At 46.9% G+C, this 18,113-nt stretch overlaps 1 protein-coding gene across 18 annotated transcripts in view; it reads right to left on the reverse strand.

Moving 5' to 3' along the window:
• syne1a (spectrin repeat containing, nuclear envelope 1a) overlaps nt 1-18,113 on the reverse strand; it is a 114,124-nt gene that overhangs the window by 34,934 nt on the left and 61,077 nt on the right. For 16 of the 18 annotated variants that reach the window (XR_009120165.1, XR_009120166.1, XR_009120163.1 and 13 more), the window contains 37 exons: nt 17,818-17,964; nt 17,599-17,724; nt 17,350-17,526; nt 17,006-17,271; nt 16,781-16,937; nt 16,321-16,719; nt 14,629-16,227; nt 13,640-13,968; nt 13,368-13,512; nt 13,056-13,277; nt 12,203-12,468; nt 11,954-12,119; nt 11,728-11,883; nt 11,478-11,630; nt 11,112-11,294; nt 10,906-11,043; nt 10,518-10,703; nt 9,673-9,795; nt 9,415-9,597; nt 8,725-8,868; nt 7,253-7,468; nt 5,584-5,724; nt 4,965-5,078; nt 4,737-4,898; nt 4,448-4,642; nt 4,212-4,385; nt 3,802-3,993; nt 3,312-3,443; nt 3,055-3,155; nt 2,424-2,574; nt 2,224-2,352; nt 1,977-2,150; nt 1,669-1,884; nt 1,010-1,111; nt 566-685; nt 275-475; nt 26-199 (listed from right to left, as the gene is read on the reverse strand). Coding sequence is in view for 12 of the 18 variants with exons in the window: in XM_058056442.1 (XP_057912425.1) it covers nt 26-199; nt 275-475; nt 566-685; nt 1,010-1,111; nt 1,669-1,884; nt 1,977-2,150; nt 2,224-2,352; nt 2,424-2,574; nt 3,055-3,155; nt 3,312-3,443; nt 3,802-3,993; nt 4,212-4,385; nt 4,448-4,642; nt 4,737-4,898; nt 4,965-5,078; nt 5,584-5,724; nt 7,253-7,468; nt 8,725-8,868; nt 9,415-9,597; nt 9,673-9,795; nt 10,518-10,703; nt 10,906-11,043; nt 11,112-11,294; nt 11,478-11,630; nt 11,728-11,883; nt 11,954-12,119; nt 12,203-12,468; nt 13,056-13,277; nt 13,368-13,512; nt 13,640-13,968; nt 14,629-16,227; nt 16,321-16,719; nt 16,781-16,937; nt 17,006-17,271; nt 17,350-17,526; nt 17,599-17,724; nt 17,818-17,964 (7,959 nt within the window). In the remaining 6 variants the exon portion in view is untranslated. The remainder of the gene's footprint in view (nt 1-25; nt 200-274; nt 476-565; nt 686-1,009; nt 1,112-1,668; nt 1,885-1,976; nt 2,151-2,223; nt 2,353-2,423; nt 2,575-3,054; nt 3,156-3,311; nt 3,444-3,801; nt 3,994-4,211; nt 4,386-4,447; nt 4,643-4,736; nt 4,899-4,964; nt 5,079-5,583; nt 5,725-7,252; nt 7,469-8,724; nt 8,869-9,414; nt 9,598-9,672; nt 9,796-10,517; nt 10,704-10,905; nt 11,044-11,111; nt 11,295-11,477; nt 11,631-11,727; nt 11,884-11,953; nt 12,120-12,202; nt 12,469-13,055; nt 13,278-13,367; nt 13,513-13,639; nt 13,969-14,628; nt 16,228-16,320; nt 16,720-16,780; nt 16,938-17,005; nt 17,272-17,349; nt 17,527-17,598; nt 17,725-17,817; nt 17,965-18,113) is intronic. The other 2 variants (XM_058056437.1, XM_058056444.1) reach the window with 2 other exon arrangements.

Here is an 18,113-nt window from a genome sequence, read left to right on the forward strand (position 1 = left end):
CAGAATTAGTGAATCTCCTTCCTACCTCCAGTATGCCCTCCAGTTCCACCCCCCTCCTGTGAGCCTGTTTGAGGACACTGTGGGCTAAAGACATGGTCTCCTCTAGGGCCTGGCTTTCCCGCTGGGCCACCAGACCTGACACTTTACTGTAAAAGGTCTGGGTAAGGATCATATGGCACTCAAGACTCTGGAAGAAGTCCTGCAGGGAATACAAAAACGTTAGCGGGACCAACACGGGTGTCAAAATGAGTATATGAGAAAAAGTCCAACTTACTTTGTGTTTGTCCAGTAGCATCTGGACCTCAATTACGGAGGCTACCGTCATCTTCTGGTCTGCAGCCATCTTGTCTTGAGCCGTGTCCACCAGATCTTTAAGGTCACGGAGCGCAGCTTCGTACTGAGCCTTCAGCGACAAGGCTCGATTCAGGCCGCTGCGCCGGGAGCCCACCATCAGCAGCAGCTCCTCATATGCATCCTGAGCACAGCCGCCATCATCATCATCATCAACGCCTCATCCTCGGTGCGGTTTCGCTAACTAAACAGCCTGGAAATAATTTAGTTTTACCTGGAATTTGAGAAGTTCCTGGTGGGAGATTTGGTCGGATTGGAGTCCCTCAGCTTTGGATTTCAACTCGGTCACTCTCTGCTCAAACTCCCTGAGACTGTCCTCTACCTCTGATAACGTCTGAAAAATAACATCTCCATTTCATCACTTTATATTAATTAAGATGTAATTCATTAGGTGCACCCGTACAATCCAAAGACACCCATGCCGCTTGAAGACAGTATAAAATATGATAATTACAGTAATTACAGTAATTACAGTAAGTGCTATAGAACTGCACTGCATCATACTCAATCATCAGTTAACCAAATAGCCACAATAACATTAATTGTGAAATTACCACCTTTCAAGGAGCACGCACATACTGGTTGGATGCTTTCAATCGACTCAAAAATGACAGATGAAAATTTTTTTGTTTGTTATTTTTTGGTGCTGGAATCGAACCTCAATCTGTTTGGCAGCAGGCCGCTCCACTGTTGCAGCCATCTTCTGTAGCAGCATGTCTTTACTCCCGCTCAAAGCTGTGAACAGCATCCGGAGTTCATTCTAGCACAGAGGAAAGCAGACAGTGTTAGAACGGGACATGTCTTGTTATATATAATAAGTAGGGATGCTACGGAATATGATTGATGTGATTTGATGGATCCTTTTTTCGTATCATATAGTCAACAGTGGTTATTGAAATTGTCAATGTGATGAGCCAATTTCACTCATGGATGATAGGTATCGGAATTCATTCTTTCATTCATTTTCTAACACTTTTCCTCACGAGGGTCGCGGGGGGTGTTGGAGCCTATCCCTGGACACCCTGGACTGGTCGCCAGCCAATCACAGGGCACATATAGACAAACAACCATTCACACTCACATTCATACCTATGGACAATTTGGAGTTGCCAATTAACCTAGCATGTTTTTGGAATGTGGGAGGAAACCGGAGTACCCGGAGAAAACCCACGCATGCACGGGGAGAACATGCAAACTCCACACAGAGATGGCCGAGGGTGGAATTGAACTCGGGTCTCCTAGTTGTGAGGTCTGCGCGCTAACCACTGAAGGAGGAAAAATCTGATCGGAGCATCTCTAATCATTTACGTATATTACCTGGAAGTTTAGGTGCTCCTGGAGCCTGTCCCTCATGGTGTCACAGTGCTGTTCAAGGGTGGAGTCCAGCAGCCCCATCCTCTCCTGCAGACCCTCCAGGGTGTCCTCCATTAAGGCTCGCTCCTCCCCTCCACACAGGCGGCCTGCTCCTCCACCCAGGAGGTCTCTGCACTGGTTCACCTCTCTGCTCATGTCCTTCAGATCTTTATTTGTGCACTGTGCAGTTGAAACGCCAGCATTACTTTACATTACCATTTTGCAAGCACCTTTCTAACCTTGTTGTGAAATGAAAGCATGTTTGGTCTTACCTCGAGACTTGTGAGCTGCGTCTCTGTATCTTCAGACAGCAGCACAGGTCCGGAGAGCATCTCGTTCTCAGCGGCGTCCAACCAGGTGGAGGCTGCTGATACGGCGGTGTACAGTGTCTGTTGGAGTGTGGTTCCCACTGTGGACAGCACCATCTTTCTGTCCCCGCTCTCTGCCTGCAGGAGGAGGCAAAAAGAGTCATCAAAGCCACGTCAGGAAAGCATCAGGGGTTAGAAATCAAGGCTCTACCTCCTCAGCAATTCTTTCCAGAGTCTGACTGCAGGCCTCAAATAAAGCTGTCGGGGAGTGAGAGTCCTGGTTGATGGACTCGCCCCTGAAGACCATGCTAGGGCTAGTCAGGCGGGACCGGTGGATGATCTGCACACAAGAATGATATTAGAAATGACGACATATGAACTTTGGACACATGCACTACGAGAGCAAAGTACCAGGCTAAACTGGTCCTGTTCCAGCGTGTTGAGCGAGAGCTGCAGCTTGGTACTCTGATCTTTGTTCAGGTTCTCCCAGCGTTGTCTCAAGTGGTCCACGGGGGACAGGCTCTCCGTCTCCAGCAAAACTCCCCCAGGAAAAGACACCTCACTGCCAAAGGAGAAGAAAACAATGTAGTACCTGACTATTTTTTGTCATCATTGAATGCAGTCATATTCATTCTATCACAGTTTTTCCAAAATGACTATTTTAATTAACAAATCACAGTTTCGTAGTTAACTATGGCCTATTATTAGTCAGCTCAAACTCAACTCTGAACCCCTATTGACACTTCCTGTCCGCCTGTCTCCCCCAAGTAACAGATTTAGAGCAACACACATTGATGTCTTATTTAGTCGTATTATATATCTACTATAATGTATTCAAATGTAAAGGTGACTATGGGGTGTTATTTCATGTCTAGAGGGCTCTACTAATGTTAAAAAGTTGTAGGAGATATTGTAGGAAGATTTTTATGCTCTAACTATGAAAACATTCCATTCATAAATAAGGAATCCTAATTCATATTCGGGTCTGAAACCAATTAACCGTGATAAACGAAGAATTACTGTCCAATGAAAGAGACTCTACCTGTCCCCATTTGGTGTGATCTGCTGGCTGAGGAAGTTCTCGCCAACACTGGCTACAGACTGAAGCAACCTCCTCTGCTCAGCAACATGCTCTTGCAGCTCCTACAAGCACGAAAAGCAAGTAAAATGTAAGGATGTGGACAACCACAACGTATCCCACTGGGATTCCTCACACAATGCAATAAGGCAAGTGGTGATAAATGATAGAATCATTAATCACTTGACAAAAAAAACATAGACCAGCATCTTAGTTCTTACTCTCTGGCGGAGCAGATTGTCATGATGCTGCTGCGTGCGTGACGAACGGGCCTGAGACAGCCAATCCTGCACGTTGGGGCTCTGCGAAAGCGTCGAGTCTGGCTCACTGTCATCCTGCTCCTGCAAAGAACCCTGGGAAAAAGACACAAAAAGGTCAGGAGGAGGTGAAAAGGAGCTATTTGTAGCACAATTACTGAAGCCGAAAGTAATAGTCTAATATAACAATGTTAAAGTACTGGTACCATACAGCATTTAGCTTTAGCATGAGTTAGCATCTCATTGTCTGAGAGGTCCTTATGAGGCACACAAGCTCTTGTTGTTGATCCACAGTGAAAAAGAGTGCATATTTTATGCTGGGACAGTGACCTTTGGTATTTCAACAATGCTAGCATTGTTGCAGCAACACAGCATCATTAAACAGCACACAGTCAGCACACAAACAGAAGGGCATTTATCCGTCATATCAATATGACACATGCTATCAGCCGACCTGTATGTCCACCTGTTTGTCCTGCAGCATCTGCTGCAGCTCCAGCAGGCTGTCTTTCAGAGAGTGCAGTTTGAAAGTGAGCTGCTCCGCCTCGCCCTTGGTCTCGGCCCGTCCCTCCAAAAGTAAGCTCTCGCTGTGCACGGACAGCTCAGAGAGATACGACACCTTCTGCTCGATTTCAAACAGCATGTTCTGGAGAAGAAGCAAGAGAAATGCTTTTATGAATGGCATGCTTGAGGTCTAGACAAAGACAACAAAGAACAAATGTTGAAGAAGATGAAGTACAGCAACAAACATTTAAAAATACATTCAAATACATTAACAAATAAAAATAAGCAAATTCTGTGTTTATTTGATTGGTTACCCTGACAGGCCAATGCATTGCAATGTAAATACTCCATAAAAGTCACCTGGCAGTCAATGAGCTGTTCCTCCATGTCCAGGTCTTCATTTTGAAGCTGAAGCGCCGAGCTGAGGGTGGCACGAGTGCTGAGCAGCCAGTGGTCGAGCTCCTCGGCCTCGCTGTGGTAACGCTGCAGTGCCTGCTCCTGTCGCTGCTCCTCAAGCTGCTCACTGAGCTTCTCCTGTGACCGAAAATGAGGCATGGTGGGAAATAGGCTGATGGTGCTTGTAGATGACCACTCACCTCCAGCAGCTGGCGCTTTCCAGAAGCCTTCATTCTAATGGTGGCCATTCTCTCCCCCAGCACAGTGAGCGTGGACTGCAGGGCGAGCTGGTCAGCAGCCTCTGCGTCACTGTCTCCGTCAGCCAGCTCCTCTGAGAAACATGTCTGCAGCGCCCCGATTTCATCTTGCAGCATCAGGATCTCGTCCATTAGAGCCTGTAAGAACGATGAGATACCACAAATGAAGAATAAAACAAAACCACCTGCTAGATGTGGTGGGACGGCGTACGCGAGTGCAGCAGTTTCTCACCTGATGTGTCGCCATCTGGCTCTCTGGGCTCTTGTTGGGCTCCAGGCCTTCGCTAAGTGCCGCCTCTATGGACTCCATTTTGGTAGAAATGGACTGGAGGGACTCCTGGTAATGCTGCTGTCGCTCCAGGGCTTCATACAGGCTCTTCTGCTTCTCGCTTATCTAAACACGACGGGGCAATGAATCTCCAAAAAGTTGAACGAGGCCTTGCTTTGACATCAAACCTACCACGTTCTTGAGTGTTTCCCAAGATCTCTGCAGGTCATCCAGGTTGGCAGTGCTGCTCTCCATAGACGGATCATAGAGTTCCTGCAGGGGGACTCGACTAAGACCGCCTCGAGCCTGTGGCACGAGGACACAGTGAGAATAGCAGCACATGTGGACCAACGGTTTTATTAAAACCATCTCAGTTGCTTGAGTAGCATCTGACTCGTGAGGTCTAGAGTGCACTCATGATGCACATTTAATTCTCATATCTCATTACTATAATTTGTACAAAAGTTAGTATATTCAAACAAATACCTTAAAGGAATAAAATAATTTAAATTTGATGGGAATGTGAGGTGAAAAATAAATTGGGAGTGTACGGATGGGCACTGGACTACATTTCCTCGATTAATTAATTGGTAAAATTAACAGATTAATTCAATAAAATTTTTAAGATGATGTCAAATTGCAGTAGTAACAGCGTTTCTCTTGGTTGCAGAAAATTATTGCGCTCCATTTTACTGACTAACCCCCCCAACGATGGATTATGTTGCCCATCCCTACTAGAGGGTGAGGGTATGAAGAGCTGTCAGGCCAAGCAGGGTTAAGCAGGTTACCGGGGGCGCGGGTTAGGCAGTACCTGGTTAAGAGGAGCGTCAGCGTTAGCCCCAGGGGAGGGGGAGCGGCAGGCAGGGGGAGAGGAGACCTCGCTGTTGGTGCCCTCCTCCCCTGACTCCTCGGTCACAGGGGAGAGGAGCGTGTGGCAGCGGCCCGCTGTCATCTGGCCACAGCGCAGCACACCATAAGAAGCGGGAGTATAAGGGAAATTGAGGGGGGTTGGGGGGTAGGAACACAGGACGGGAAACAAACAGGAAAAAGGGTCAAATGAAAAAAGTGAGACACCAGAAGAGTAAGGAAGTAAGGAAAGGAAGTGCAAATAATAGGCATTCAAATCAAAGTGGGTGCGCAGGTTAAGCAGGTTGCAGTGTGCTTATTGCTGAATAATTGTGAGGTGCTGCAGTGAAAACACTGAAAAGGATTAAAACATGACTCACAGCAACATATTTAAACAATTCACAAGTCCTAGAATTGCCCCGGTTGTCTGAAAGACTCCACGAGCATGAGAGACCGAGCTGAAACGTCAGCCAAACCCTACTGTGCTGCTTTTTGGCACTTCATGCACAACTTGGCTACCAAGTCACTCAGGGCCTTGTTAAAAATGCTTTTTATGATGCAATGCGGTGTAATGGAGGACATTGGCATGTGGTGTGTGCACAGGAAAAAAAAAAACAAGTGAGCTCTGCAGCTGCACGGTCACTAGGTCAATGTCAGACGATCCTACATGCTGCCGCTTAGACACACACACACACACACACACACACACACACACACACACACACACACACACACACACACACACACACACACAAACGCATACTGTGATATCTTGTTTCCAGGCCTGCTGGGGGCCAAAAAACACAACAAACAGCAAACACAGCAACATGACGATGGAATCTGAGTCAGACAGAATAGTTTGAGTTTGTAAACACAACAGGCTAATGAATGACACCAAAAGGTGGAGCAGCACACAGACAGGAAGCACAAAACATTTCAACTAAGCTAAATCAGAATGAACAAAAACAAATACACCGTAAATACATAAAGACACAGTCACTGTGGGTTATGGTGAGGTATGCTTATCTTATAATTCACTTTTTTTAAACAATATAAACAATTATAAACAATAAAAATACAAAATATATTTAATTAAATTAAATATACAATATAATTAATAAATATAATTAATATAATTATATTATAATAATATAATAAACAATTATAATATAATATATATTATATATTATAATTAATATAATTAAATATACAAATACTGAAATATTGTTGAATTTAATTATTATAAAAATAACATTTTTAGTCAAATTGAAGAAATAATTTCTTAACTGTCCATGCTTATCATGGTGCTTATCACTACATGTTAGCATCACCAAAAAGACATTAATCAGAGTTTAAAAAATATTTAAAAATCAGTCATGATATGAATAAATATTTTAGATATGATTTGATGGGGTACTCGGTCTTCAGACAGTGAAATTTATATTTATAAACCCTTATCTCAACTTGGCTGACAGATACAGATGTTAGCTACTGCAAGTCCACCGCTGGTACAGAACTGTATGTTTACTTTGATGGGACAACCGACCACCAAATTTAAGGTCCCACCATCGCTCATACACACCCAGGACCAACCGACACAAACTACACACACCAACAGAGGCTCTGCCACTCACCATGACGACAGAGGGGTGAGCAGGAAGCTGCTTGTCGCTGGCTCCGGCGCTCGGCAGCTCCTCGTCGCTGAGCTCGTCCATGCCGTCCAAGAGGCCATCCACCTCGCTGACCGTCAGCAGCATAGTGGCGTGCTTGGCCTTCACCGTCAGCATCTTGCACTTGGAGTGAAGCGACGCGATCTGCTCCTGGTAGCCACGGATCTTCTGGGCTAGCTCCTGTCACAACATAGCCCCCATAAAACACACACACACCAGAAGAGAACCCCCCCCCCAGGGGTCAGAGAGGGTGGTTCAGTCCACAATGGATGAACAGTAGTTCCTGGTTAACAAAAAGGGTCTGGCCGAGTTGGCTCCATGTTGAATGTGACGCTGGTGTGTAAAGAGTAAACGTAGCATTCTTCTCACTGCTCAGCCTCTCTTTTGCTTTTGGCTTCACAGAGTGAGCACAGAAAGAGAATAGCTCTGCCTCACTCTCCCTAGTCCTCTCTCGCTTATTCTCCTCTGTATATCTGAGCCAATCAGAGCAGAGAGCGGGCGATGACTCAGTGGCGGTCAGGCCAACAGGAAGGATGATTGCTTGAAAAAAAAAAGAGACTCTCTCATAGATTTAGTTCAAAATTCCTACGACCCGCCCTCTCTTCCACATAGGCAAAAGTGTAAGGAAAAACAGGAAGTGATGTCACAGCCTATACCCCTCCTGTACCCTGCTCTTCTCCCCCAATCATCTGGGCAGATTCCTTCTAACAAAAGAGAGCAGCAAGGAGAGAGGGAGTGTTCGGAGGAGTGACATAGATGGTGTCAGGTTTCAGCTATGGTATGAACCCGCCTCCTCCTCTCTGAGTGCTGCAGATGGTCAATGCACATATAATCAGGTCATGTGACTAACTAGGCCAGCGGAGTCGTGGCTACATGCTCAGCTTAAGAGGCCGGCCGCAGACATCAACGCTGTGCGGTGATGGAGAGATTTCCGTCACGAGCGAGTGAGTCTCAAAATAACATGAAATAGAAGAACAAGCTTCCAGGGAATCTGGTCCCTCGTGGCTCTTTTTATTCTTTTTCAGATTCCCTGCCTCAGTTTGTTGAGCACACACACACACTGCTCTCTTCTACTTTAAAGTTGAAGTCAGGCATGCACACTGCGTCAAACGGGATTCTGCACATCAGATAAAGAGTGGGTTGGGCTTGCAAAGGCGGAGTACAACTTTCTTTTGAAGACTGCTTGCAAAACATTATGTGAGGAGGTAGCACAATGCAATGTCATGGCTGTGATTGCATATATATATATATACTGTATCTATATTCTATGTATTTCCTGTTCCTACTTGTTGATAGATTAGTGCAGGAAATGTGTAACCGCTCCATTTCCTCTTTGCCGTCCACAACACGCAGTGAAGTAGAACTGCACTGCATCATATTCAGCGCTGTTGATCATTTTTCCAAATATGAACCATCACGATCAAACATGGTCTCACCTCATGGTGCTGTATCTGAGCCTGAAGCTCCTGAATGTTGCTGGTGCACACAGGTCGGTCCTGAATGATGCGGTGGGCTTCCTCTATCAACCTCTGCAAGTTCTTCACTTCCACTTCATACTGTTCATACTGCACCACAGCCTCCTAGCATGAAATAGTGAGTCAGCATGAATGGGGGAATAGAATGCAGGCAAAGGCGTAAAATGATGTATTTTAGTTTAGTTGTTCGTCCTCTGCGTCGTCTCCAAGGACATATCCTTTAATGACTAATCTTCACTACAATGAGCTTAAAAGCAAATCAGCCCAGAAAGAGAGGATTGGAGGATAATACCAGTCTGAAGGGGCTTGAAAACAAACCCTGATATTCCTGACAAAGCCTGCAGGGACTCGCAACAATTCAAGGCATAATATAACAACAGTGTGAACTAATTGATTCATTAATAATAACATAATAACATTGTCTACTATCACATATATTGACCTACACTGGATTGCTTTTTAGAATTTTTAATAGACAAAATATATGAAAGTGGCCCCTCTGAATCATTTTATATAGACTTTATATAGATGTTTACATCTACAGTGTAACTTCACACACAGTGAAGCCATTCAGCTATCACGACTGACTGATAATGTAATCAGTGAAGAGGGTCACTAAACTGCGTGTTTGTGTATTTGACTGCCCCCTACCTGTAGGATATTGCACTGCTGGATGGTTGTATGCTGCAGCTGGCTGGTTTCTTGCTGCAAGATCTGCGCTGTGCGGCACACAGGAAGACCTGCCACTACCTCTTCCGGAAGCCGGAGGGCGCTCTGACACTGCTGTACAGCCGCCACCTGCCGCTTGAAGCCATCCATCTCGGCCAACAGACGCTTGAGGAGAAGAGTTGGGGGAGAAATGTGTATTAAAACATGAATGTCACATTGAACATGTGTGTCGTCTTGTACCTGTCTCTGTGTGAGCTGCTCTCTCAGACTCAGCCTGTTGAGATCCGGGGAGGCCAGTGTGACTTGGATCTGGTCCACTGCAGCGTGGAGACTCTTCACCTCGGCTTCCAGACGCAAAATATCCTGTAAAAACACGACGAGGTAAGTTATGTGGGTTAAAAATAACTGGCAAGAGAAAGAAGTGACACAGAAGTGAGTAGCTTTTCACTTAAAAAGACACTAAATGTGGTCTTTAATCTCATGTTACCTTATTCCAGAAGGGTCAAATAACTGGACCTAAACGGCTGTGCCGCTTTAAGAAAACTACTCATCAGTGAGACTAGTGCAAGGACATTTGTGAGCGATCATAAAGGATGATGTGCCATGATGATACATTCAGATTGACCCTGTTCCAGACTGAAATTGAGGAATTGACGCAGCCATCATGCATAACTAACAGACAAGCCATGAGGGCAAACGCTAGAAAAAAACAGAAGATTAGTGTCCATTGATTGCTGCAGGGTTCAACAGATAGTTATAAAGGGTGTAGTACATGCAATGACCATAGGGTGGCACTGTTGCACTGTTGACATTTAGCTGTAGATGCTCAGCAGCAGGCTATTTGTGAGTTTGTGGAATACGCTGCTTATGTTTACATGGATGTATCTGGTGCACAATGAGGTGTTACACTTTGGGGAATCAGCTGAAACGTAAATTCCAACCTTTTCATTTATTTTGATTGATTTTTTATTTATTGATTATCACGACAGGCCTACTCACAGATTTCATTTTGCTGTTCTTAACTGAAAGCGACGGCTGAGAGCATGAGTGTGTTGTGACTCCACACCAATGTGACCGTCATTTACCTTGGCCGCATCCTGCAGACTCTGCAGCCGGGTCTTGGCTGACAGCTGAAGCTCCTCAGTGCGTCTGCTGAGGTGTTTCACCTGCTGGCTCCACCCTTTAGTCGTCAACACCTCCCCCAGCTGCACCTCCCTTTCTGCCATGGCCTCCAAGTCACCATGGAGACCTCGACACTCCCGCAGCAACGCCTGTCAACACGAGAGGATAAATTACAAGAAGAAAGAAAAAAAGGGGGAGGAGCCTTTCCGGTTGTCAAATGACACTAATTAAGGGGTGGCCAACACAATGATCAGTCTGACAATCAGCTGGAAATGAGAGTAGGACTCTAATTAGCAGCATCGTATTTGTGGGCTGTTAAGATATTAAATCAGGGTGTCAGTGAAGCCTCACCTGATATGCTCTGATTTGCTCTTGGAGCTGAGATACCGGGTTCCAGATGATGTCACCAGTCACCAGAGTCTCCGCTTTTTCAATCCAACTCAAAATAAATTCCTTCATACTTTGATACTCCTGCATCTGCTTCTCCGCCTGGTCAGTTTAAAGAGACAACACCATTGAGAGTGATCATGTTTTCCCAGGGAGCTTATAGTGCTCACCTTTTTCAGTTTGTTGCTTCGGTCCTGGACCTGCTGTGTGGTGTGGCGCTGCACTTGGGCCATTTTGGCCACGGCGTCGCCCAGCTGCTTGCACAAGAGAGGGTTCTGCTCACTAAACTCCTGCACGGCCGCAGCTAACTCAGCCAGGGTGTGAGTGCAGCATTCGCACTCTTCCCGAAGAGTCTGAAGAGGAAACATGGCAAGGAAACACAGCGAAATGAAGCTCGGACTGTCTGGAATACTAGAGGGCAGTGAATCCACCGTGTGCCATTCCGACACTCATTAACCCCAACATCTGTCCAATGAATAGCTAATTTACCAGGGGTTAATTGCTTGCTAATTATTCAGATCAGTCAAATTGATTACCCTGGTCTCCTCTTTGGCCTCCTCCAGGTTGGCTCCCTTCATTTCAAATCTCAACGTGATGCTCTTCAGCTTGGACTGGATGTCCTGCAGTCTGGAGCTGAAGTCCTCCTTTACGTCTCGGGTCTGCTGCACCTCTCGTTCTCTGGCTTGGACCTGGACCACAAAAACACTCCGCTAACTATTGTTTTCTATGATTAACAATAACCAGTGGTTCTCTTTTGTATTCCCATTTAGAATGTTCAGTGTCTACCTGGTCCTCAGCAGAACCCAGAGCCAGCGCCACCTCCGCCAGCTGCATGCTGAGCTCCGACGGCAGCCCCGCCTGGAGGTCCTGGTACTTTGACTGCTGCACCACCGTCATGCGCTCCAGACTCTGTCGTCGATTGATTACCTCGCCGTGTGCCGTCTGGGGTAGAAACACTCGTGACACCTATGAACGTTTGCTGCTGTAGCGCACACTATGGTGCTATCGGTACCTCCAACTCTTGCAAAAGAGTGTCCAGGTCTGCAGTGGGACTCAAGAGCAAGCCTCGAGTGTCTTGAATCCAACCTTTAACCAAGCCCAGCTCCTTCTCGACATCCTCTCGCTCCCTCAACTCTTGGTGCACCTGAGCCCTGCTAGCACGGACCTGTAACACCAAACTAGAACAAGCCAAACAAGACATGACAGTTGAGTTAGCAGTAGAAAGGTACCAGACTATCGTAAAAAGTCTTCTTTCCCCCACCTGTCATAGCGGCCCTGCATGTTTTTGATCTCTTGAAGGCACTGTGGGTCCTGATGGTCTTTCTCCATCTCCTCCTCATCTCCTCTGAGGCTGTGGATATGTTGCCCCATCAGAGCCAGGATGGACTGCTCCCTCTCCACCTCCAGGGTGAAGGAGTCGTGGTACTCAAGGAGGGTCTGGAGCGCCGCCCTGGTGGCTGCTTTCTCGACGGTGCTGTCAGGGACACGGCCGTGGAGGTCTGCTGAGACGGAGCGCACTTTCTCCATCTAAAGAGAAATTGGGATATGTTTTTCATCAACGTGTGTGCAAAGGAGCTACTCTAGTTTTCACTGATTAACTATTAACAATTTAACATGTTATTGTATTGTATTGTATTTTATTGTATTAACAATTTATGTTTATTGCATGTGAAAGAGCCCATAAAAAGTAGTGGACAGCTGGATAGTGCCACATATCAGGAAACGACCATTCCCACACAATGACCTCATTTCCCCCTTTGAGGCATACAGTAGTGCTTTGTGGGAATTCTTGAGAGCTGACGCGTTCACACTCAAAATAGCGCGGGAAAGAGGCTGCATGTTTGGCAAAGAGCGGGAAACCACTGGCCTGAAGCCTGTGGAGTTACATCACAGACTTCCAACTAGTTTTCAGTTATTTGACCTCAATCTACAAAAAGAGGAGCAGTTGAGCGGACTCTGTCTGCTGCTAGTGTGAATTTGGAAACAGAAACAGAAACATGGAATAGGCAATATGGGAGCAATGAAAATAAAGAAAACTGGAAATCAACAACTTCATATTATCTTCCAATCACGTCCACTACATTTCCCATAATTACATTATACATTCTTCTCACCTTTTGTGTGAAGTTCCTCCACTCCCTGGCAGTGTCCTCCAGTGCCCTCTCCTGGGTTCTCACCACACTGCGTAGCTTGGTCCATCGTTGCCGTAGTGACGAGAGAGCATGGCTGACAACAACGGCTGCGTCAGTTCTGGCGACAAGCTGCTCCAACTCGGCTGCCTTCTCTTTCAGAGCATTGAGAGCAAACTCCTGGAGGTCATTGTGAGTCGCCAAAGACTGGAAAAAAATGACAACAGACTTTCGTTACAATGACAACGGTGTGTTGGCCTTTCAAGGTGTAGTAGATGACACTTTATTTTCTCCCACCTTGTATTTCTCACACTTGTCTTCCGCCTGCTGGAGGCTGTCCGCTTTAGCGGTGGAGAAGGCAGCCATCTTGCTCCCCACATCGTTCATCTGTTCAACCAGCCGGTCTCTCTCATGTTGGATGGAGGCCCAAAGAGACGCAGACCTAAGAAAAATAATCATACAAAGCACGCACCGCTTTGATTTAACGGCATTAAACATCAAACTGTTTGAAGTTTTGTCCCCAATCCAGTGAGATGTATCAAAAATTACACGTGAGAATAAATCAACACCTTTCATGAACGTCTCTGAAGGCCTCCATCTGCTGTTTGATTTCCGTGCTCCTCAGCTGCACGGCTTCAGCTTCTCCTCTGAGCAGGGTCATGGCGCCATCCGTCAACAGGGGCTCCGCTGTTGTCCTCATCTCCTCTAGGACCCCTGTAAACTTCTTTTCCTGCGCTGCGATTTCTTCCAGGTTCACAATCCAGTCTATGTGGCCCTCAAGTTCCACATCGATGTTGGCACTCTGAAGGAAACCCGCTGCATGATTCAGGTGTTTCTGCACGGATTGCAAACATGACTTGTGCCTCTGGACCGCACCAAGAGCTGGCTCCAGAGTCAGCTGGAAAACACAGAAGGTGATTACATTAACTTCCACTTCATTCTTAAAAATGCAAGCCTAATTTGTAACAAGAGGTGCCACCATGAGATGGCAGTAGCTACATTTTAAGTACCATGAGAAGTTAGCATGTGGCGGCACGGCGCACGAGTGGTTAGCACGCAGGCCTCACAGCTAGGAGACCCGAGTTCGATTCCACCTGCGGGTATCTCTGTGTGGAGTTTGAATGTTCTCCCGTGGATGCGTGGGTTTACTCCGGGTACTCCGGTTTCCTCCCACATTCCAAAAACATGCTAGGTTAATTGGTGACTCCAAATTGTCCATAGGTATGAATGTGAGTGTGAATGGTTGTTTGTCTATATGTGCCCTGTGATTGGCTGGCGACCAGTCTAGGGTGTACCCCGCCTCTCGCCTGAAGACAGCTGGGATAGACTCCAGCACCCCCTCCCCCGCAACCCTCGAGGAGATAAGTGGTAGAAAATGAATGAATGAATGAAAGAATGAGTAGCTAGCATGCTCTCTATATGCGCTTTAAAATGTTGGTTCAGGTGTTACACTCGCAATTATACTTTTTCATGCACTTCAAATCATTATTAAATGTTGTTACATACGGTGAGTGTGTGTTACAGAATTTTCAGTTGCCGGCTGTGACTGTACACATACCCGCTTTTGGTTAATTTCCTTTAGAACTTCATCTCCCAGCATCCTCAGCTCCTCTCCTTTTACCTCCACATGGGCCGGAATGCTTTCCTTTCTACTGCTATATATCTGCACTTCCTGGCTAAACAAGGCATCCACCTTGCACATTCTGCTCCTCACTTCCTCTTCCGTGATTCTCAGTTTGCACATTTTCTCCTCCACCCTCTCAACTTTGGCTTCCATGAAGCTTACAGGCTCCTCTAGTGCGACTTTAACCTCATTCAGCCATTCTGACATCTTCTCCATCTCCCCTGAGAAGTCTTGTGAGATGTCTTTTACGCTTTCTTCAATGCAGCATTTCACATCCAAACGTAAGGACTGCAGGGAGTCACGCAGGGATGTCATCTCCTGAAAGGCAGTGGGGTCAAAGCTCAAGCCGAGGGTCTGGGTCTGTGGGCTACATTCTTTGGCCTCTAAAGATACACAATCCAGACGTTCAAGTAACGCATAAAGAGCTGCCATTTTATGTGTGGCATCTAGTTCTAAATCTGACTTGAGTCCAACCAGATTGTCTTTGGCAAACTTCAGTTCCTGGTCTAAGCGGTTTGCTTGTCTGTTGTGCTCCTCTATGACCTCCAGGGCATCATCCAAATCTTTACGTTTCTGATTAGTTCTTCTTCTCAGTGTGCAGTGAAGGCACACGAGCTGACGCGTTTCTTCAGCTCTGTGTGTGTGGCCCATAGTGAGAAAGCCTTCATTTTTACCCTGAAGATCTCTGACCGCATGGCTGATGTGGGATAAACCTTCACCGATTCTCTGATAGTCACTCCTTAGACAAACAAGCTCCTCTTCGCTGGTACTGATAGTCTTCTTGTCCAGATTGTCCAACTGTTCCTGAAGGTTCTCCACCGTGCTTCGAGTCGCATCAAACAAAGTGCTGAATTCTTTTCTCTCTATGATTAATTGTTGAACCCTGTCTTTTTTCTCTTTGGCCAGCGCCAGGATGCTGTTGTACTGTTGGGGGAGGGCGTTGAGACGCTCGTCCAGGTAGCAGTGGTCGATCTCGTTCAGAGTAGGAAGGATCTCCTGGCCTATCCTTTGCACGATCAGAAGGAGATTCTCATTCTCTGACGCTTGTTCCAGGACTTTTTGAAAAGTGGATAAATGCTCTTGCAGTTCTGAGGTATCCTCAATGTCGTTGAGACTGATTTCCGGGAAAGTGATGGCTTCTGCGTGTCTCAGCCAGTGACAAGTCTTGTTCAGGTCCACCTGGAAGTACTTCCTGGATGTGAAGGCTTTGTCCAAGATTGTAACACGCCTGCTGGTAGTGTGGAGAGACGCTTCGAATACCGACTGCAGCTCCTCCAGTTTTGCCAAGGTTTCTGCTCTCTCTTTATCTGTGGCGTCCCTTTCCAGCTCCCGACCTTGAACCCAAAGAGATGCCAACTCCCTCTGGTAGGCTCGAAGGCTGCTCTGGATGCTGTGACATGCAGATGCCTGTTTCGCGAGGTCTTCAGGGAGGAGCGCAATATGGTCGTCTATCAGGGCCTTCCTCTCTTGTTGTTGTACCCACGACAGTGCTCTCCCCAGACCCTGAAGGAACTGAGTCCTCTCTGTGAAGGCCTGGGAAAACAAAGCATTGTATGAATGCCTAGCCTAGGTGCAATAATCATAATTGGGGAAAATCCAGGAAAGGAATTTCCACCTGCATCTTACCTTGCTGAGGTACTTTCTCCTTTGGGCCACTTGAGCTTCCAAGGCCTCCACTTCAGTCTGGGCTTGTTCAACAAGCTCCTGCAGACTTCTCTTCTCGCTCAGCCCCAGCCTGGAGGCGACACCTTGTGCTTCGCTCAACGCTCGGCCCAGCAACTGTTGGCGGGCCTCCAGCTCCACGCACACACTCAAGTGGTCGAACAGGAAACTCTGGGCAAGGTCAGGTGGGGGGCTGGTTTTCAAGCTGGAGGTGAGCGCAGGTCGCTGCTCTTCCACCCACTCGCGGGCGTCCCTCAGCTGTGTTTCCACCCGTGTCAGATCCTCTAAAGTTTGTGTGGAGTCCACTATCTTGTGCTGGATAAGAGTCTCGAGCTGAGACCAGCGTTGCTCCAGGTGACCCACCTAGAAAAGGGCGAGCATATGTTTAAGACAGAACTATTCAAATAGATCTTAAGTTACTCACCTGTTGTTTGACCAGTTCCTTGTCAAGGAGGCTTATTCGAGGTAGGATACTTTGTTTCTGGTCCCGTAGATCTTCTAGGGTTGATTTTTGCTCCACTAGGTCACTGGACAACTTCCTCAGAGCTTCTAGATGTTCACTTGTACTTTCAGTGTCAGCCCTGAGCACACATATCATAAACTGAGAAATATCTGCTCTAAATATCATGGTCAGCGTTAAAAAAGGTACCTGGCGAGGTAGTCCCATTCCCTGGATACTTGATGGAAAAGCTCCTCAACGGCGACCACGCTCTCCTGGTACTCGCCGCTTCGCTGCATGTCATCCCCTCGCTCCGCTTCTAGCTCCTCTGCACGCTGGCCCATTTCCACCCAGCTCCTCCTCAGTTTCTTCATGTCTTCCAGAGTGGCACAGTCCTGTCCCCCCGTCATTCGAACGATGGTCTCATTCAGACGGCTCACCTCAGACTGCCTCTCCCTCACATGCTGGAGGAACTCCTGCAGCGACAAAACATCTTGATGAAATTCCAATACAGGACGGATATTATTTGTCATGCATGTAAAACAAATGCACACCTGCGCTTTGTCTAGTTGATTCTGTGCAATTCTGGGCTCAAGCTCTGCAGGACACCTGATGAGGTTCTCATGTTGCTGCTCCGTCTCTCTCAGCCGGACCTCCAAACGTGCCCTTTCCTCCTCAACGTCCTTCCAGCCATCTACAACCTCCTCGCAAAGCAACATGCGCTCCTCAACCTATAAGTAGAAACAAAACACTAAACAATGAACTCCAACAATGAAATAATAAATATAATAAAGCCGACTGACCTGTAGTTTGACCTGCTGGATAGCGGCAGCCACCTCCTGCACTCTTAAGAGTGAGAGGTCACAGGAGGAGCACACCAGCTGGAGGTAAGTGCTGGCCTGTTCCTGGAGGGCCCGCTCCTGCTTCACCTGTCAAAACAAGGCAATAATGTTCACAGGTTTTGGATTCAATTCAGTTCTCACAAAGATGGAAGCATAAAATAATCGAAAATGTGTTGGGACCTGCTGTAGCGCCTCCTCCAGGCTCAGAGGGGTCTGTGCAGGAGGCTCGGGCTGCTCCGAGACAGATGTCAGCCAAGTCTTGCATTGTTGCAGGGTGTCTTGGAGATTCACGTGTCTCTGGAGCTCATGGTCCAGGCTTTGATATACCTAAAAGCCATTTCAGAAGATATCAGCGTTGTTGTTTTTGTTGATGGGCACTGACTAAAGCAAATCAGACACTGTGCAGCAAGCAGCGTATTTGACAGGTGTTGAATGCGGAGGTGGCCATACCCTCCAGGGGAGAGCAAAACAGCAAT

The sequence above is a fragment of the Doryrhamphus excisus genome, chromosome 19, assembly GCF_030265055.1.
Source record: "Doryrhamphus excisus isolate RoL2022-K1 chromosome 19, RoL_Dexc_1.0, whole genome shotgun sequence".
Classification (NCBI taxonomy): Eukaryota; Metazoa; Chordata; class Actinopteri; order Syngnathiformes; family Syngnathidae; genus Doryrhamphus; species Doryrhamphus excisus.